Source organism: Typopeltis vanoorti, chromosome 25 (genome assembly GCF_054136105.1).
Source record: "Typopeltis vanoorti isolate ZY-2024b chromosome 25, IOZ_Tvanoo_1.0, whole genome shotgun sequence".
NCBI classification, from domain to species: domain Eukaryota; kingdom Metazoa; phylum Arthropoda; class Arachnida; order Uropygi; family Thelyphonidae; genus Typopeltis; species Typopeltis vanoorti.
This window is the reverse complement of record NC_143573.1, coordinates 9,650,117-9,672,856: the sequence shown is the minus strand read 5'-3', so window position 1 is coordinate 9,672,856 and position 22,740 is coordinate 9,650,117. Positions and strand designations below refer to the sequence as shown.

Here is a 22,740-nt window from a genome sequence, read left to right as displayed (position 1 = left end):
TGTACTTCTTTTACTCCTCTTTTCAAACTGTTCCTTACTTGGTACACCTAAACTGAAACATGACAACCTAAAGTATCCAGGAGTTTATCATCTTTGGTTTAACTGCAATATGCCCTATTTTGATCAGATGGAGAAATCCACAGAGTGCCATAAGGAATAACATGAGATAGTCATTACATATGGCAGAACTAGAGCCAGCACACTATCTAATCATGTATGTTCTTAATTCTGCTCACATTAACGATAAAGATTCTGTCATTCATCCAGTGATCTGGAACAAATCAGAAAACATTTTTAAGTGCTACGATGAACTAGAGAGAATTGTGGAATCAACAGAAATTGTCCTCAGTCTAGTCCATTATTAATACTAACCTTAGCTACACTCTATCTGATTGTCACTCTTCAGCTATCCAGCATTGGCATTCATGAGATCATGCCCAAGTGAACACGCCCAACAATACTATGCCATCCAGAAAGCCTTTAAATGTCAGCAATACATTTGCAAGTTAATTTATAACTGTTGTTTCTCATGTAATGTATATTTCTGAATTTCTCTTTTCATGTTATACATCCAATAAAGTCTTCTAAGAAGACGAACTAGTTCTGTGTTCAAATAATAAATAGTTTTTCTATTTTGGTATCTCTCAGTTCGGAGTCATTAAATTTTTTTAATATATATATATATATATAAATGACTTGGGAAATTAAATATTACAATATTGATAAGCATGTCAAGTTTACCTGCAATGACAAATTCTCTTTATCAGATGCAAACTGACGTATCTTCTCTTGCATTTCTTCAAGGTCAGCATTCTGTATACCTGACTGATCCCATAACAAAATAAAGTTTAGCATTATTATTTTAATGATATTTTCAATAATAAAACAGGAAATAAGAGCAAAAGAAATGAATAAATGAAAATGTTTTCTTCAACATTTAATGCAAGAAAAATTGCATGTTGAGAGAATCACATAAACTAATTACAACACTAAAAATTAGAATATCATTAATTAAATTTAAACAATCATTCAATGTTTTATTGCCTATGTTCCCATCTTCTTGGATACAGATGTACATTACACAAAGGAGAAAAGTCACTAGTGAATTACAGCTTACACACTGATCAACAAAATTAACAAAACATTAAGAAAATTATTATTATTATTTATATAGGCACTCCATGGAGTCAAAAGACTCATTGTGGGAGAGTTATCATACATCTCCTTAAACCTATTCACTGATGGGGCACTCACAACCACCTCTGACAATCCATTTCACTCATTCACCACTCCCAAGTAAAGAACCTTATCCACACCTTACTATCTACATGCTTATAGAACTTCTGAGTGTGACCTCTTGTTTTCTCTCTACTCCTCATGTATTGAAAAATTTCTTTTGTGCCAATCTAATAGAATCACCTTAGTAACTTATAAGTTTTTATTGTATCCCCTCTCCTCTGCCTGTCAGCTAAACTCTGCAACCCACACACACACACACACCCTCAATCTATCAATCCTCACAGGGAACATTCCACAGACCTGTCTCCAGCATGGTCATTTATCTCTGATTCCTCTCCACCACCTACCAATCCCCATGAAATGCAAGTTACCAAATCTGTGCACAGTAGTCATGGCTGAATCATAGACTTATAAGGAGGGATAATAACCTCCCTATCTCTACTTGTCAATGTGTTTTTCAGCATCCAAGTAATCATCTGATATATTCTGCCAACTCTTGCAAGAGACATTCACATAACATTAGTTCCTGTCTATCAACTAAATAGACTTGACAGCAGTAGACCATGCTCCATTATTATTATTATTATTATTATTATTATTATTATCTGAAGACTCCAGGAAATCAACGAATAATCCAAACTAGCTGTCATAACTTTCCCTTAAATTCATTCACATTACCAGGGCTGCGCCGTGGGTAGGAGGCACCCCTTGTGCAAAATTTTTTTCAGCGCCCCCATAAAATAAGTTTCTATGAAAAATATTTGCGAAAAATTTTACTTTTTTAAAAGTATAAAACAGTTTATAAGCATACATAAAAATTAATTTTATTTAACAGTAGTAGAACATTGTAATCATTGAAATTCATTAATAAGAGATTTTTAATAATAAAAATTTTCCAAAATGTTTATTCCTTAATATATAAATACAAGAGAATATATATATATATGTGTGTGTGTGTGTGTGTGTGTGTGTAATAAATTTTTTATAAAATAACCAAGTTTATAAAATAACTTGGTTATCCTAATATATATATATATATATATAAACAAAAATTACATTTATTTTAATATAAAAAGAAATATTATTACATAACAAAGATAATTTGGATTTATGCTTTTAACTATATAACAATTAGTATAAATGTAGATTTATTTTACATATTTATCCATCTTGCTTTAGCTGCCACAAGATTTTTAATAATAACTTTAATGTCTAATGAATCCATAATATTATTTTCAATTGATATAATTGATAAATCCTTTAGATGCTCTCCAGACATTGTTGACTGCAAATAATTTTTTATTAGTTTCAGTTTTGAAATACTTCTTCCCCCTGATGCTACGGATATTGATAATGTTAAATAAATATGCATCATAATCGCAGTATTCGGAAACGCGTCGGTTAATTAATTTTCATATATATTATTAGATATATGAAGAGCCAAAGGCTTCAATTCGGCGACATATGACTTGTTTAAGTTAAGGGATATTACATCCCATATCGTTTCTTAACCGAATAAGAAACTCAAAGAGTTTCATGCTGAATATAGTAGAAACGATATATATAAAGTTCGGTGATTCCAAGCGTAAGCAAATACCTGGATACTGCAGCAACTGACCCTTAAGGTAGTGCAAGCTGAGGCAACTCATGTCAAAGGTGGAGCAAGCTCCGATCACTATTCTTGATATTTACCCATAATGTGAACTTAGCTCCTAGGAGCTGTATTACTGTTCTACATTATGAGAGAAGGTCACTACCCAGACCGGTTTCAACCTTTATTGAGGTCTCATCGGTAAGTAGGTAGACCTAGTTAATACCAAGTTTGTAGCGAACAGAAATTACAACCCTTCTATGAGTATTGCCGAGAGGTGTCCTAATAAATTATTAGATATATGAAGAGCCAAAGGCTTCAATTCGGCAACATATGACTTGTTCATATATATAATTTAAAACATCCTGAGGAGCCGACTCTTTTTTAATAAAACATTGCAAAGTTTTTAATTCCTCAAATAAAGTCATACCATCAATATCATGATTGTCGGAATCTTGATTGTTGCTCAGTTTTAAGTGCAAATCTTTACAATGTTTGATTAAATCGTTATCGCTCCAATCTTTTAATTTGCTAATGTCTCTTATAACTTTAACATCCTCGCTATGTTGTTTTAAGAATATGAATCTTTCCGTGACTGAAGTTATTGTTGTGTCTTGTCTAAAATCGTGAAGAAAAAATTTATTTTAAAATTTTGTTTAGGATCATCAGATTGTCTCATCTGATGCTTCGTAACCAAACATTTTTGTTTTTGTTCTTTTGCGAATGTCTGGAACAATAGGATCAATATTAAGATTGTTTGCAATTCTAATAATATTTTCAAAATATTAGTCTGTTCGGCAAGTATTTAATTCTTGTATAACATAATCAAGATTTTCTGTAATTTTTCCTATATCAAATGCCGGATTTGGAATTATTTTGCTTGCAGCATTTACGAGACTTAAGATTTCATACCAAACATGAACAGAGCAAATAAATTTAAACGAATAAATCTTTGAAATTAAGTTGTTTGTCTGAACTCTAGAACTGATATATTTAGTTTCTTCTTCAGTAATATCAAAAAGAGCCTGGTAAATTTCCTTGAGATTATTTTTAAGTGGCTTTATTGCTTCTACTCTACTTTCCCACCTAGTAGCAGAAAGTGGTTTCAAATTTAAAACACGAATGTTTTTTTTAATATAGCCCAACGCTTCACAGATATTGAAAAATAATTATATAATTCCCGAATTATCCCCAAAAAATTTACAGTTTCACAGGATATCTTAGCTGCATCATTAACTACCAAATTTAATGAATGAGCGGCACATGGAATAAAAGAGCCCTTGAATTTATTTCAAGGATTTTTTTCTGCAGTCCGTTATGTTTGCCTCGCATATTTGAACCGTTTTCATAAGCTTGGCCGCATAAATTCGAAATATTAATATTGAATAATTTTAAATAATTTTTTATAAATTGAAATAGTCCTTGTCCAGTATCCCCTACAGATTGAAAATGCAAAAAATGTTCACGAATTTCTGCTATATTTGTATCTTTATTTTGATTAACAAATCTAATAAAAATAGATAATTATTCTGTGTGGCTTATATCCGGAGTAGTGTCAAGAATTAATGAATAATATTTCACCTCTTTAACCATTTCTAAAATTTTTTGTTTTATAGCTTCAGAAATTATACGGATGATTTCATTTTGTATTTTATCACCTAAATAATGAACAATGTTCCTTTTTTTGTGATGTTTGGATGTGATGCAAGTGTTCTGCCATTAACGAATAAAATTTAGCAACAGTTTCTACTAACTTTAGAAAATTGCCGTTATCATTTTCAAAACGTTTTTGTGAAGAACCTCTAAAAGCTATACACTGTCTTGATAAATATTGTATTATGTAAATTAACCGTTCTATAACAGATTGCCAATATTTTTTCTCAGTTTCATATAATCTTTGTTGTGTGCAATCAATAATGCATTTCTTAATCAACGACATTTTAAGTTCGCTGTATTTTGAGCAGTTTTTAATATGCGCGGAACTTGTCTCATGTATTTTTAGTATATGACTTAAATGTTGCCAATCGTTACAACCGTATTCGTTAGTAAGTTGGGAATTTTAACTACCAAATATTTTGCAATAATAACAGAAAACCGAATTTCGCGATTCTGAATAAACTAAATAACTTCGTAAAAGTCTTTCTCCATTTGCTAAAGTTCGATAATAGTATGAATAGGAAAACTTTCGGCCAGATTCATTTTTGGGAAATTCTTTATTAACTACTTGATGCGGGCAATGCTCAACTAAACAATCTCCAACTTTGGTAGTTATATGATTCGGCCAAGTGCCTGGATCATTAACATTAAAATTTAAAGTAAAATTTGAAGTTTCGTGTTTCGCTGAATCGGAATCCAATATTTCTTCTGCTGCAACTTCTGTAGACAGTCCAGTTTCATTTTCGCATGTAACTTTTGTTTCTTCATAAGTTATATCCATGTCCTCTCTTTTTCTGTAGCTCTACTACAGAAAAAGAGAGGACACGGAGCACTTGCTTCATCAGAACTTTCTGTTCTTCGTTTTTTATGTGGTCCTGAAGTTAAAAATTTATTCAGCGATCCAGCCAATTTATGTTCCAGTTGTACTCGTTGCAAATGCCTTTTCCTGTTTTGTGCACAAGATAACTTCTTTGGCTTTTTTTCCCAACATCTAGGGGTTAACACACTTGGTTAGACATTAAAATAAGAAGAACATTAAAAGTTGTCCACCAAAATAAATAATAATTTCTGAAATTTTCCCTTAAACTTATTTTTTAACCCCTTAACCAACCATTATTTTTAAGGTGAATGGCCCAAGACTGACTATTTTTTTTTATTATTACAGAATTTGATTTTTCAGATGTTTTGAATAATAAATATGCTTACATTTTAGGGGGGTTTTTTTTTTGAAAATTAACATGTAGAGATATCAGCCACTGATTGATTTCTCAGTGATATTTATTTAATATTTTTTACATTCTGGTAATTGTTTAATATTAAGAAATTTCTAGAATATTAAAATTATTTATTAAAGAAATTAGTAAAAGGACCTCAACCCCAATGTCTTCCAACCAGAACAAGAACAAATATAAATAAATCTCTTATTGAAAATTATTTATTTTCTAGACTTCTACCCTACATAACATAAAAATCTTTTGTTTTCAAAATAAGATAATTAACTAAAATGAAACGATTTAACTGATTTTCAAATGTAGCAAAAATATAATAGATGTACTTACTTTACGTGAATAATAATCCAAATTCACAAAATATTTACTAAACAACAATATATACATTTTATAAAACAAAAGGCAACTGCACAGTAACACTGTTACTGTAATGCACAAAATGAAATGATGCAAAAATACATCAAAAAAGTATCCAGAAAGGGCCAATTGCAGTATATGTAAAGGGTTTTATAAATAACTCATAAATAACCTATGTTTATTAATTTAATTCGAGCTGCGTGAGCCTGATGAGCCAATAGTCTATCCTGCATATATACGGGATTTTTTAGCTATGGTCCCTCAGCTGATTAATGTTTATAATTTATAAACTATTATCTTTAAAATTTTATTTCTCTATCAAAAATCTAAAAATAAGTACACAATTAAAATCAAAGTCAAATTATCCAAAGTCACTTAAACACAGAATATACAGTACACTCAGTATGTTACACATTCAAAATTGAAATGACTCCGAAAAAAATGTGTGTATTTAGATAGATGCTATTTCGTCTATCTAAATTCGAAGCGGAATCTAAGAAAACGAACATCATAATGTACACCTATGTTTCAGACTAAATATTTTTGGATAGATCAGTGTTTCTGAAACTTCAGATATCCGTGTACCCCTTCTTTAATTTTCATTATTACCAAGTACCTTTTCAAAATAATAATAATAATAATAATAATAATAATAATAAATAAAAATATATTTCATTGTAAATGTCTGTTTTATTTGAATTTAGATGTACATTTAAACAAAAAAAAATATGATTTATTTCTAACAGAACAAAATTTATAAAGAATCATTTTTACTTAATATAAATAATTTATCATCAATGATAGAAGTTTTATGTGTCTTTTGTGCGTTTTATAAATCCAGTCTTTAACCAATGATCCATACTTAACAATGTGAAAGCTAAAAAAATTACCGTATTTACTCGACTATAACTCGCACTTTTTTCCTAAAATTAAAGCTAAAAAATCGTGCTGCGAGATATATGTGGGGATTTTTGGAAACTAAAGTTTTCAGGAAAAAAAAAAACTGAAAATGGGTATGACTTACCAAGAAGCTTCTTTTCTCCATCACTTGTTCTGTCCTCAAGAGTGGTTTCCTTGTGTGCAATCAAAGTTATCTACCCAAATAGAGTCATCTTCTTTCCCATTATATCAAGCAAAAATTACCAGTAATTTAAGACTTGAGATACTTAATGAACAATCCTTGACAAATTACTAATGAGAAGTGAAAGATGTGCATGATTGTAGGCCAGTAGAGAAAAAGCAACTATTAAGAAGTGCATATGATTAGTGCGGTATTAACAAAAGATCGCGTGACCCAAACAAAAACAAGGTGACAATTAAATTGAAATGCTAATTCTCTTAAACCGATTTCCATAATATCTGAAATGCATTCACAATATATTTCTTGCCTCAGATTCACTACAAGAAGTATCACAGCAGGTGTCCTGCAAGGCTCCTATTATCGCCGTTGCTCTTCAACATTTTTATCTCAGACGTCCCAAGCGCAGCATCAACCACCATGGCTTTCTATGCAGATGACATGGCGATACTGACCAGATTGCTAAGGAAATACCTAGCCATACAACGACTACAAAACGCAGCAATGAATCTTGAAAAATGGTTTCGGAAATGGAGAATCGACGTCAATGCAGACAAAAGCACGGCCATACTATTTATCACGGAGCAGTCACGATGTTCAACACTGATATCCCATGGCAAAAAGAAGTAAAATACCTGGGAATCAAACTAGATAACTGACTCAACTTCAACTCCCACATCTCTCATGCCTGCAACAAAGCTAACTCAGCAACAGCTCAACTCTACCCTCTACTCAACCGTAGAAGCAAAGTCAGTCCAGAAAACAAATTAAGAATATACAAAGCAATCATCAGACCCATACTAACTTACGGTTCACCATCATAGAGCCACACCTCCCCTAGCAACATCAAAAGATTACAAATAATCCAAACCTAATGCCTCCAAATGATCTTCGATGCCCCATGGTTTGTAAGGAACACTATCATCCACCAAGACGGAAACCTGCCAGACATTTCTCCTCCAGATAGCAACCAAGTACTTTGCTCAGGCATCACTCCATCCCAACCTACTCATTTGTGAGTCATCAGATTATGATGAAAAAGACAGATGGAAACATAAACACCCAAAGACGGCCCTGATCACAAATTGAAATATTTCTACACGGCCCTAAAACTTTCTTTCTTTAAACAATTAAAAAATAACGATTACGGGATAAAAATCCAAGGGATTGATGTCCATCCAGCCATAGAAGTTAGAAATATATATTTCTTAGTTTTAACATGTTCATGATGGGTGGGGGGGGGGGGGGTAGTGTAAAGCAAAACCATATGTTGCACCTGCTATATATAGCAGTTTCTGTTGAAGGGAAGATGTGATTCATCAGTTAGTGTTTATATTCCCAGTTGTCTGTAATTGCACTATTTGTTGAGAAATATATTACACAGTCTGATTTTTTAACGATACTTGTGACATAATGATTAGAAATATATACACGTTAACACAAGAATAATGTTTAATTTGCCAAATATTTCCGTCTGAATATTACAGACCATCATCATCTACATAGGAATAGTTTTAAAAAACAAAGTGGAATACGAACAATTGATCATTCATACATAGAATGAGCCGTGTGATGTCATATCATTAAATATTAGAAGAGTAAACATTTTTAAAGTCATAATTAAAGACATTAATTCAGAAATTCATATAATAATCTTAAATAACATTAGACTAATATAGGAAATTTACAAAAAAAAATTAATGTGTCATCCTGATTAAACTTTCCCAAATTTTTGATATAGATATACAGTCATTACGATTCAAGTTAGGACGTTGAAGTAAGGCCTCCACACTTTCTTTAAATAAACATTCAAATTTGTAGCGACATCTGTGCAGGAGGAGAGTCTTGGACCAAAGGATGTTGTGGCTTGTTTCTAATCCATGCTGAGCTAATCCAGATTTCTCAGGTTTGTTGTGTTGAATTGATGACTGATGCTCTTGAATTCTTTTTTCTATAGAACGTCCAGTTTGTCCAAAGTAGGAAAGATACAATTACAAGGAACTTGATACACACCAGGTAGAGACAAGGTTGAGCGTTTATCTTTAAATGAAGGAAAATAGGTGGATAATTTGTTAATAGGAGCATAAGTGGCTGTTAAATCATATTTCTTCAAAATTCTTGAAATTGGTTCTGAAATCCCTGTTTTTTGACAAGGATGATGAGCAGATTCTTTAAGAATATAACGACCTGTGAAAGTTGGTTTTCTGTAAACTGTTGTTGTAAGAATACCAGAAGGTGAAGGATGAGAAGGATGTCTAAAAAAAGATAACTTGTTGTCTTTTTCAATCTCCATGGTAAACTTTATACGAGCATGTAAGGAATTGATACTGCTTAAAAAGGAAGGTAAGGAGTCTCTGTTGCGAGGCCATACAGCAAAGATGTCATCTATATATCTAACCCAAAAGGATGGGTGAGGGAATATAGATAAGAACAGGACTTCTTCTAGATGTTCTAAATAAAAGTTAGCAAGAGCAGGAGAAAGTGGACTTCCCATGGCTGTTCCTTCCACTTGGTTGTAAAATTTGTTTTGACATAAGAAATATCCAGAATGCATTACGAAATCAAATAACTTTATAATATCTTGTGGGATGATGTCAGCAAGTAATTCTAAAGTCTCTTTGAGAGGTACATTTGTATATAAAGATTCTATATCAGAGATAACCATAAGATCTGTAGGTTGTAAAGTGATGTTTTTCAATTTATTTAAGAAATCAGAAGAGTTTTTCAAAAACGAGCGTGAGTGGCCAATGTGTGATTTCAATAATTTAGATAGATATTTGGCTATGCGATAAGTAGAAAAATTAATACAATCCACTTTAGGGCAAAGAGGAATATCTGTCTTTTGTATGATGTACTAGATGAGGTCATAAGTTTGGATGTAGACACTACTGAAAGACAAAAAACTCATTTTGCAAGGCCTCCAAGGTTTTATGGTCTACCAAGAATACCTTCTGGTATTCTTACAACAACAACAGTTTACAGAAAACCAACTTTCACAGGTCGTTATATTCTCAAAGAATCTGCTCGTCATCCTTGTCAAAAAACAGGAATCATAAAATATTTAATCTGACAAGCCAAAACTAACTGTTCAACTTCTCATTTATTACAGGAAGAATTCTCTACTATCAAACATCACATGAAACTAAATGGCTTCTCTGAAAAGAGTACCCAACATCTTTTCGATTCTTACAATCGAACACAGAACAGCAAAGATTCAATACGCCGAATTCCAATTCCTTATATTTCCGGTCAGAATCAATTTCAAGAATTCTGAAGAAATATGATTTAACGGCCACTTATTCTCCTATTAAAAAAATTATCCACCTATTGTCCTTCATCTAAAGATAAACGCTCAACCTTGTCTCTACCTGGTGTGTATCCTCAAGTTCCTTGTAATTAGAATTTACAATTACAAGGAACTTTCCTACTTTGGACAAACTGGATGTTCTATAGAAAAAAGAATTCAAGAGCATCAGTCATCAATTCAACACAACAAACCTGAGAAATCTAGATTAGCTCAGCATGGATTAGAAACAAGCCACAACATCCTTTGGTCCAAGACTCTCCTCCTACACAGATGTCGCTACAAATTTGAACGTTTATTTAAAGAAAGTGTGGAGGCCTTGCTTCAACGTCCTAACTTGAATCGCAATGACTGTATATCTATATCAAAAATTTGGGAAAGTTTAATCAGGATAACACTTAATTTTTTTTTTTTTTGTAAATTTCCTATATTAGTCTAATGTTATTTAAGATTATAATATGAATTTCTGAATTAATATCTTTAATTATGACTTCAAAAATGTTTACTCTTCTAATACTTAGCGATATGACATCAGCTCATTCTATGTGTGAATGATCAATTGTTTGTATTCCACTTTGTTTTTTAAAACTATTCCTATGTAGATGACGGTCTGTAATATTCAGACCGAAATATTTGGAAAATTAAATATTATTCTTGTGTTAACGTGTATATATTTCTAATATTACACAATCTACAAATGATGTCTGTGAACCTTATCCAGTGACATGATAAAACTAATTGGTTTTCATGTTTCTGCAGTATAATGGCTGTTGGGGATAGCGTATTGTTTACTACAGGGAGCGAATTATCACTCAAATGTGAAATTCGGGGCGATAGCGACTCGCAATTTGAGTAGGAGAATTCATGCATAATATAATTTAATATATATATATATATATACTTATATATAGACTATAAAAGTTTATGAAATTCACATCGTATGATATTTTATGGGGTTTCCTTAAGTATCTAATAAGTGGGTTCTAAAATGTTTAGTTTTAGTATGTATGACTATAATTTTTTATTAATAAAATATAATAAGCATATATTTAACTGTCAATGGCGCCTTTTTTATTTGGTACACTAAATGCTGTATTTTTGTAAAATATCTTGTTGCCATAATATGGCTGAACGAGTGCCCTTATTAAGCAGTGCTGTGAGGCAGGCTGCCTCTACTACATCTTGTCGACGGTACTGGGCAAAGCACAGCGTTAGAATGAATTCACGGTCTGTCTTAAACTAACAATTTCCACTAAAAATATAATAAACAATCGAGAATATTTATAAAATTTTCGCTGAGTCGATGCTTACTCTGTGAAATAAAATCTGTGGTAATATTGATAAAATTTCACTTCAAAATATAATTCAAGAATAAGAAAATTTATATATTTTTTATTATTATTTCCCGTGGTGAAATTGCGCCACTATCTTCAAGCGCCCTTGTGCAGCACACAATCTGCATAACCGCACAGCTCAGCCCTGCACACTACATGCATTCAATACCGCTAAAGGCAAACCATTCCACTCACTGACTGCTCTATGAGAAAAAACCTCGCTTTTATCCCTTTCTTGACTGTGAGCAAACTTAACTTCCATGGATGTCCCTGCATTCTCTCTCCACTTTCCATATAAAAAAAATTTCATCAGATGCTATCCTATATACCCATTCAAAAGTTTATAGACCTCTATTATATCACCCTTACTAAATAGCTTAAGGAAATTACAATAGAATATACATTAAAATAAATTTTAATATACTTCCAATATTTCGGCATTTTCACAGCAACTTAAAAACAAGACACATGCATGCAAGCACAACACACAGTAAATGAGGACGAAGCAGGAAGCTATTCTTTCTCCTAAAAGTCCTGATGGTGCCCCTAGTGGGCAATGTTGGTATTCTTGGCCGATTGGGCTGAAGGTCTTCTAATGTAGGTTTCCCAAAATTGGGGCAGTCTCATGCAACCAAATTTGTTGAGGTTTGGATTGTTTCTTAGGGATGAGGCTGATTCCACGAATAGCCTTTCATATTTGAATTTACAACGGTGTATTATCGTGGCTTTCTTCCACCGTACTCTATGCAGGTATCCAGTGCATGGTCTGCAAGACCAGAGTGGCTGTATTGGAAACCGGATGTAGTCCTTGTGTTCTGAAATTCTGATAGTAGCTGTCCTGCCTGTTTGGCCAAAGTAGGACAGCTTATGATTTAAGAATGTATGTGCAACATCTAAGCCTTTCCACGAGTATTATATCACCCCTCTTTCTCCTGTTAACCAGTCTGTAATCCACATACTCGCAATCAGTCCTCATAATCCAAATCACATAATCCAGACATAATCTTTGGAACTCTTCTTTGCACCACAACATCTTTATCCCCTCTGAACCCAGAAGATCAAATCTGGGAACAATAATCCAAGTGTGGTCTTATCAAAGCCTTATAAAGAGGCAAGATGACTTCCTAATCCTTACATGTCAAGGTTAGCTTCAGCATCACAATTATCCTCTGAGTTGTATTTGCAACTTTGCATTGTGACCTTTGAACTTCAAATTCCTATCCACCAATCTGCCAAGAACCCTTGCCTCCTCAGTTTCTTGTAGCATAACCCCACTAATATAATATGCCACTGGAAATCTCATCACGCAAAACTGCATAACTTTACACTTATCATCATTAAACTGACAGCCATTTTCATTTGCCCAAATTTCCAGCCTATTCAAATCATTTTGTAAGTGCTAAATATCAGTTGCATTTCTCATTCCCCTGCCTACTTTTCATCAGCAAACAATTGCACATCTAATGTTAGACCCTGCCCAATATCATTAATGTATAGATTGAACAATAATGGCCCAAGGATTGAAATCTGAGCTACACCACTGGTCACCTTAAATCTGACAGATTCACATCCACTGTATACCACTTTTTGATATCTATCTGTCAACCATCCCCTGATCCAAGTCAAGAGTTTATATTCCAATCCCATTAAGTTTATGCAACAGCCTTTCGTGTGGTATCCTATCAAATGTCTTAGAAATATCCAACAATATCATAATGTATCCATTCACTTTATCCAACTTGGTCATAACACTGTTATAAAATATGAGCAAATTGCTAAAACATGACCTTCCTTTAGTAAACCCATGCTGCTCCTTGTAGAGTATAGCTTGTTTGTGTACCCATTTCTGTATGCAGTTCTTACAACTTCTCTAAAATCTTCACTACCACACCAAGAATACAGATAGATCAGTAGTTAAACACATCAGTTTTTGCACCACCCTTGCACAATGTAACTATCATACATTCCTTTCATTCCTGTGGTATCATTCCTGAGCTGAGACTCAAGTTATTCTCCTAGCTCATTCGGCTGAACATTCCTTTAGCAAATGGGATAATATTCCATCTGTCCCATAGACAAATTCTTATCCAAGTTATGCAACTGCTCTTCAACCTCATTTTCATGAACCTCTAACTCTTCATCCAATGTAGACGTAGCACCGTGCACCATGTTACATATACACCTGGTTGATATATCTTAGCAAAGTGAGCACTCATTAACTGAACAATCTCATTAGCTTCCAACACTAAAGTATCATCTGCATTCAATAAAGTTATTCTTTCACATTCATTCTTTCTTTTGCTTGCGGCATAATGATAAAATTCTTTTGGACTGCCTTTAGCTTGATTGGCCAATTTCTTTTCATAATCCGATTTAGCTTCCCACACAATACTCGTTACTTTTCTGGACTGAGTTTTATATATTTCATAACTCCTCTCACTCTTATTCTCATATTCTTTCCACATCATCTTCTTCTCGTTAATCGCTTGCTTAATAAGGTCACACATCCATCACATCCATTTCACTCCCACCTATTTATTCTTTGAACACAAGGGATACATTCAGATACCGCCTCATTTAAACACTTTTTCAAAGATTTCCATGCATTGCTGACATTTTTCCCATTCAGTAACTGATACCATGGGACCAAAGATAGTATTCTCAAAAGTTGATCATATTTCCAGCTTTGTAGTTTGGCATGTAACCTGTTCTCATTAGAGCACCAATACAATTAGATACTTTTCAAGAAAGCACAGAATGATCACTGTCACCAATTGGTGGAAAAATAGCCATATTCTTAACAGACCCCTTCTGACGCTATGAACAAATCCAACACTCTTTGATCTTGAATTCCTTCTTTCACATGCTACTTAAGAAAATTATCTCACAACAATTCAATAAATTACTCTTTTTTATTATTATTATTATCATGAGATCTCTCTTCTACCCAATAAATGTTTGGAATATAATCGTGTCTATAAGATTCTATGGGCATAAATCCCATTCTTCCACCAAAGTACACTTTAGCTTGCCAAATGACCACAGTTGTGGCTGTTGGCATGCAATATGATACCCAAAAGCATCCCAGGAGTTTGATTAGATTTAAGCTTGGTGATTATAGCCATGCCGGTTGTTGGATATCTTTAGTTTCAAGATACTCCTTCACCACTTGAGCTCTACAGGAAGCACTGCCATGCATGAAAAGAAACTCTGAGCCAACCACACACCTACAAAGTCATACATAGTGTTTAAGGATCTGTTTTATACCTCTGTTATAGTATCCCTTTCAAAAACATGAGAGAGGTGCAGCTGCAGATCATTATTCCATCCCAGATGAGAAGAGTGCTTCCACTATGGAGGCTTTCTTACTAGGCCCTTGTGCCAGACCCAGTCGAAAGCCTTGTAGATATCTAGTGCAACCACTTAGGATTCACCAAACTTTTCCATGCTGCTTATTCAACAGGTATACAATATACGTGAGCAGGTTCTCTGTTGAATGGCATTAGTGGAATCCATACTGGTGAGTCGTTTATTAGTTGAGTATTTTCTAGATAGCTCAGAAATTGGCTGTTGATGGTTCTCAGCATTACTTTAGAGAGGACTGAAGTCAGAAAGATTGAATAATAGTTTTATGGTAAGGATCTGTCACCTTCTGGGAAAAGACTGGACATGGCCTAATATCCAGGGTACAGGGTAGATGTCAATGCAGTAATTGAGCATAAAGATGCACCATAGGAGTCAACTCTGGAGAGAAAAATCTTCAGAACAATTGGAAGAATGCCATCAGGGCCAGGGTACATTTTTGGTATCTAATTTGGATAGGATTTTTCTGATCACTTCCTGGTGAAAGGTCAGATGAGGCATTAGGTGTTGGATGTTTGAAATGGTTGGAGGACATTTACCAAAATTATCTATGCAGGCATTTGAGGAAAAGTATGCCAGGAGAGTGGCCTTCTCTGTGGGTGATAATGCAATAGACCCAACTGGGTGCAGTAGTGGTGGGAGCAGTGTTGGACAAAAGTTGTGGCCATAGACCAAATGCATAGCTACCATTTGGGCATGATGCAAATTTCCTGCTTTTGGTCTTTGAAACTATTTTCTGATGAATTTTGATGTTGATTTTCTTGTAGCTGTTTTTGGTGTAAGCAGTGAGAGCAGGCAGAGTTCTTGATGATAGCCAGTTGTGGAATGCTTGGTTCTTCGTGCATCTTTTGGAGAACCAGGGCATACTTAGGGGATGGGAATTTAGTGTGGAATGGGTAATATGTGATTTCATTCTGGAGAGAATTACTTCAGAAATCAAAGAGTTCTGAGTGGCTGGTGGTATTGGAAGAGCAATACAGAAAGCATATGAATTTTGCAGAATGAGGTAGAGATTTTCAGCCATAGTAGATCGTGATTGGGAGATTCTAAGTTGAATACTCTCTGGCATGGTATGTCAGAGCAAACATATGCATAAAAACTGCCCTTGAGCCAAAGAGTATGCATTTGGGAAGGTTCAGATGAGTAGTGCTTGGAGAGTCTGAAATTTAGGTTTCTGTCAGAAAAAGCAGTAGGGTTTTGCAGACTGAATGAAAGTGAACACTGTTCCCAGAGGCTGGATATGAGACCATGTATATTTGTAAAGTGGATTTGGAGTCTATGTGGAGTTTGTTGCCAAACGAGAATCATACACATTCCTTATGCAGTACTTTGGTTTTTTTCAAGTTGGCAGTTAACATCTCTTGATTTCTGAACTAGAATTCCTCTTTTCTAGTCGATGTGCCATGTTTAATTTGTACTTTGTGATTTTTTTTTTCCAGTTGTCTGTGATGTTATCAGCCTTTTGTGCTGGATAAAAGTAAGATTGGGCTGGGCTTGTATGTGTAATTAGGGAGAACTGACTTTGAGATTGTTCACAGTTGCCATTAGTTCTGATGCACTCGTTGGTGTGTCACAGGTTACTTTCACCAGCCGAGGGAAAGTTATCCCATTCCTTTTTTTGTTCGTAGGTCCAAAGCAGTAGAATCTGGTATTTTTGCTGAAGTCAAAACAGAACATTTCCATTAGCTTTGGTGATGTCTTCCTTCGATGTACAGTTACATTTGGTGTGGAAGTTGAGGATAATGGCATTAATTTTTTTTGTTTTTGGACTCAATTTAAGTTGTGCACCACTAACACAATGAGGCTATGGAGTTGGCTGGTATCAGCAGTGGGTGATTTTTTGACTAAGCAATGATCATGGATGTGTTCTACCTTGGCTTCAATTAATTTGATTTTGTGAGAGAAGATGTTGTCAATAGCAGCGAGGAGCTGCTCCGAGCTTTCAATTTATTTATGACATCTCCATGGAGCATAGAGACTCATCACAGGAGACCCAAATCAACCATCAAACACACAAATTCTATCATACTTCTCCTTGAATCCATTCACCATCAAGGAACTCATAACCAATTCTGGCAATCCATTCCACTCACTCACCACTCTCTATGCAAAAAATCTGGTATGTCCACCCCTACTAACCACACTCTTGCATAACTTTCACCAATGGCTCCTAGTTCTCTGACTACTTGTCATATATTGAAAAATTTCACTTGGATCAATTTTGTAAAATCCCTTTAATATCTTAAAGTTTCAATCGTGTCCCCTCATTTCGACCTATCAACTAAACTTTGTAATCCACAAACCTTCAACCTACCCTCGTAGGGAATATTCCACAGACCTGTCACCATCTTGGTCACTCGTCTCTGAATCTTTTCGACCACATCCTTGTACCCAAGAAACCCAGGTGACCAAATAGGATTTGTGCAGCAAGATGAGGCTGAATCATAGTCTTATAAAGAGGGATAGTAACTTCCTTATCTTTACTTGTTAGCATGTTTTTCAACATCCAAGTAATCCTTTGAGCTAATTTACTAAATTTTGCAGCATGCCCTCTGAATTTCAAATCTTTATCCACCATTATCCCTAAGTTCCTACACTCATCAATTTCCTGCAATCCAATACCATCAATATGATATACCATATGCAACCTTTTCAACCCAAATTACACAACCTTACATTTTGCAACATTAAATTGACAATCATTATCCTTTGCCCACAATACCAATATATTTAAATTATCCTGCAGGATATCTACATCACCTTTATCAGCTAATGCTCTCCCCAAGTTTTGCATCATTAGCAAACAACTGAATATCCTCTCTTAAATCTTTCCCTATGTCAGTGATATACAATTTACTGTATATACAAGAGTAGGTAGTAGCCCTAGTATCGATCCTTGGGATACTCCACTAGTCACCATCATTCTCCTAGGCTCCACTCTACCATATACTACTCTCTGGTATGTGCATGTCAGCCATCCCCCTATCTATACTACAAGCCTCATATCCATTCCTCCTCTCCAGTTTTTGTAATAGTTTTCAATGTGGTATTCTGTCAAATGCCTTGACAAATTGTGTATGCTGTATTTTGTATGCAAGTTTATATGCTGATTCATTGATTTTTATGCACTAAGCATTGGGCTTATGTCACCATCTTTGCTTTTTATGGTAGGTATTAGAGATTCAACGATGACTTCTAAGGCCAGAACAGGCCACTCTAGACCTAAATCCTTGAGAAACATGACGATGATGATGATGATTAGTGGGTTCTTGCACATGGTCAATATTACATGAATTAAAAAAACTGTTAATGGGCACTTAAAGAGAATTTGAGAACTGCTGCTGCAGCTTCACTTGATGAAATTTAAGTAGCAAATCACCTTTAAAATGAAAAAACAAGGAGTACACCTTTTTATCAACATATTCCAAAGTGTCATCTATCTCAACCCTGAAATTAAGCAGGATAGCATCAGCAGTACTAATAGAATATTTTTATTTCTGGTAATTCAAGTTAGCAGAAATAAGCACTTAATTAAGCCTCCTTCAGTGATGGTGTATGTCATTTATGTTGGTAAAGAGGATGTGACACTTTTTTTTTTTTAAGGGATTCTGACATGTTTTGCATACTGCGCTTGGTTCGGCATCAATATTAAAATAGTCTGTTTTTGAGGGAGATTTATTTTAGTTGCAGTGGCAGTGTCACTGTTAGCGTTTTGAATTTTTGATTCAAAGTTAGATGAAAGGGTAGAGCAGAGACATATAATGAGAGGAGATAGACCCTTGGACATGAAACTGATATAGAGAGTGCCCTCAAGAGTACATGCTACGTGGACTTCCCCAGGAAAGACTAGACAGAGTATGTGGCAACAAAATTATGCACCAGCTGACCAGGAAGCCACCAACTCATTACTGACAGGTTTTGACCTTGTGTATTATCTAGCAGCTAGCCTATAGCAGGGAGCCTCTGTAGCTCAGTCAGTATAGACAAAGCCATTTGGTCAGAAAGACCTGGGTTTAATTCCCCTCAGTGATGTGAGGAACCTTTATCTGGTCTCTTTTAACTAAAGGTAAGTTAGCCAGTCTCATACAGAGGTAAGGTTTTTTTTTTGTCTCCCCAGAACAGGCAAACCAGCCTCGTGAACACACATGGATTATGGTCATGAATATGTCCCAGCCATATGCCGGTCTCAAGCCCGGATAAAATTGGGGGGTTGGGGAAAGCAATGAATTATATTATGAATTATGGGTAAAGCCAAGGAATTATATTCTTGTTAAATTTGTAACCAAGTCAAAAAAAACTTTCTACATCTATTTCTAATACAGAGTATTTTGATAAGAAGGTAGCACATCTTTTTGCTACTTGTATATGGGAAATATATGACCTGCATTAATTCAACACTGGTATCTCTTCTGGATCTAGCCTCTATCGAGAAGACCTCAAAAAAAAAAAAAAAAAAAGGGTCAAGGCCAGTCTGGGTAGTGACCCTTCCCATAATGCATAATATCATACAAGTCCAAAAGGATGCATGGTTTGCATTACGGGACACTAAGACAATTGATGTGAAGACATCAACCTCTATATATAGGTAGCCTAGTCATGAAGATATTTCACACACAATCTTTACTTATACATGGATAAAGGATTCACCTCCCTACCGGTGGATGAAATAGTGAGACCAAACTGACTTCTTATCCATGTTATTCAATAGGTGTTACAGAATCGTATCCAGATTTAGCTGGCTATCTATAGACATCATGGCCGGTTGGAGTGTTAAATTCCTGTAACACATGTAGAAACCATATTTTCTTACTTATAGACTAGTCTCTATCACTACTAAGTAATCCCTTTGTACAGCAATGCACTTACTTGATGATGCTGCCACCATTGTTTAAAACATTTCCAGACTCGAATGCTTTGTATTATTGTCACTATATAACACTGGATGCCAAAAAATTTCAGAAAATCTGCATCATGTGAAGGCATTGCTGTGACCTCAGAGAAAACAGAGAAAAAAATGAAAGTGAAACAGGAATGTGTAAAAATAGCTAGACAAAAATCATGGGAGGATTTCATAAGAATACAAAAGATTAACATCAATAAAGTGGCAAAATGGTTAGTAGTTGAAAGGCGACTAATCGTTCAATGCTGTTGGCACACTCTCCCTCGATGAGTCTTTGGACTCCCTGGAGGTGTCAAATAATAATAATAATAATAAAATGTTATGGAAGCTAATCAAAAACTTTACAACTGGAGAGAAAAGTATTGTAAAAGAAATCAAAGATGACATGAAAACTGAAGACAAAGATATTCTAGATATCTGGAGTAATTACTCTGAAACACAGATAAATGAAACAAGGAAGGACAGTGACTGAAAATATTCAAGAGAAATGCAATCAGAAATGATAACCTGGTCATCAGGTTTAAAAAAAAAAAATTAAGAAACAAATTAAAAAATTGAAAAAAGTAAGAACCGTGAAACAAGGAAGGACAGTGACTAAAAATATTCAAGAGAAATGCAATCAGAAATGATAACTTGATCATCAGGTTTTAAAAAAAAAAAAAATTAAGAAATTGAAAAAATTAAGAACCATATTTTTCCAGCTTTTAAAAAATTCCAAAACGGCATTTGCACACCACGGCGCTTCACTGCAAGAAGAAAGACTTCATTTCAAATCTAGTCAGCAACTAGAGGAAATTTCCCTAAGACTTTTTTCAACCAATTTCTGAGTTAGTCGATCTCTGGCACGGGCAAGTTTTTCTCCCGGAAACTCAGGTTTTTCACCTCATAAACTCAAGAAAGTCGACCATAGAACCCACACTATTTCAGACATTAAATATATTGTGTTAGTGACCAAGAGATGGCAGCACTTGTTGAGCTGTCTCTTCACTGCATGCCACTTAATTAGTGATGGCATTGGGCCAACTATCTATGATATTGGGTACCAGTGGAGAATGAACTGCCCACTCAGTCTCCAGAGGTCAGATAAGGCCAAAACAGCCTCGCCTATATAAAATAAAAGCCATTAGCTGATTTCTTTTTCTGTTTTTTATTTAATGTAAGCGAAACAGGTTAGTGAGTTTCGGAATGTCGAGAACAGTAAATACAGCATATGAAGATTACTGAATGAAGTAAGGAAACCTTAAGCCAGAGGAGGTTAAAAGCACACATCTGTCACACACCACCAACAACATCAGGAGAGCAGAAGGAAAGTTCCCTAGCTTTCTTCCTCGAAAAATAAGCAGAGATTTAGGAAACCTGACCCAAAGAACTATGAAATTGACCAAAGAACTTACAACAAAATTCAATAAAACTGATGTTGCCTTATAGGCAGTCTAAAAGATTTACCTTTGTATCTTTATTGAGTCTAGCTTCCACTGATGAGAGCTCAATAAAGATCAAAACAAATCAAAGTGATCGATGTCAACTTGTTGGTGAAACGCTTACTGTATTTACTTGAATGTAACTTGCCCTCGTCTATAACTTGCACCCTGATTTTACAATACGAAAAAAGACATTAAAAAGTTTTGTATATATCCTGCACACGAAAAATGTTTAAACATGTTCACGTCGAGGCAATAGTAACTCGCTCCCCATGGTTAACAACACACCCTCCCAAAACAACCATTATACTGCAGATGCAAGAAAAACAAGTAGTTTTACTGTATCCCTGAATAAGGTACAGAGCTTATTGCAGTCTGTGATAATATATTTCTCAACAAATAAAGCAATTACAGACAGCTGGAATAAAAATGGCATTAACTAATGAATCACAAGTCCCCTCTCACAGAAACTATGCTGTATAGACTCAAGCAAAACCATATGTTGCACTGGAAACACAGTATCTAACTAAAAACCATTGTCCAATTTTTCAATTACATGACCGGTGGGCTCAACCCACACAAAGTTTCAACCAAGGGTTGAAACTTTGTGTGAGTTGAGCCTGCTGGTAATGAGAAGTTCCGTTGGAACGATAAATGACATCCCGTTGTGAATTTGTTAAAACTAAGAAATATATAGTGAATATTGTTATGACAGTTTCAGATGTTATAGAATTCGGTTGTAAAGAATTAGCATTTCAACTCAACAATTGTCAGTTGCCTTTGTCTTTGGGGCATGCGATCTTTTGTTAAATACCACACCAATCATATGCACATCTTCATAGCTGCTCTCATGTAAAACAAAATTTAACTTGTGCGTATTGTAACAATTTTAAAAAAAAAAGGTTGAATAATTTATAAGTGAATAAAAGGATATCACCTGTAAATCGCTGACATGCCAGCAAACTTCTCGGATGTCCCACCTCTGGCACATGTGCTATAGGTTTCGCCATCTAGGGACTAGTTCATGAAGATACTTCACATGCAAACTTTCCTTGCACTTTGATAAAGGATTAAAACAGGAATATAATATCATGTCAAGTATAAGATAAAAGGGTAGTATTTTGTTTTAGCACAGGTTGCCAAACAAAATTCTTTTTTTCAGATTTTTTGTTATAATTTTCGAGTTTTTCTCCTTAAAATAGAATGGATAAGTCTTCTGTCTGTGTTAATCATACACTGTTTTTGCAAATTTCGGGGGAAAAAAAAAT

General features: G+C 34.5%; 1 protein-coding gene across 3 annotated transcripts in view; it reads right to left on the bottom strand.

Moving 5' to 3' along the window:
• LOC150092525 (liprin-beta-1-like) overlaps positions 1-22,740 on the bottom strand; it is a 494,640-nt gene that overhangs the window by 375,008 nt on the left and 96,892 nt on the right. For all 3 annotated transcript variants that reach the window (XM_090414366.1, XM_090414364.1, XM_090414365.1), the window contains one exon: positions 742-825. In XM_090414366.1, coding sequence (XP_090270492.1) covers positions 742-825 — 84 coding nt within the window. The remainder of the gene's footprint in view (positions 1-741; positions 826-22,740) is intronic.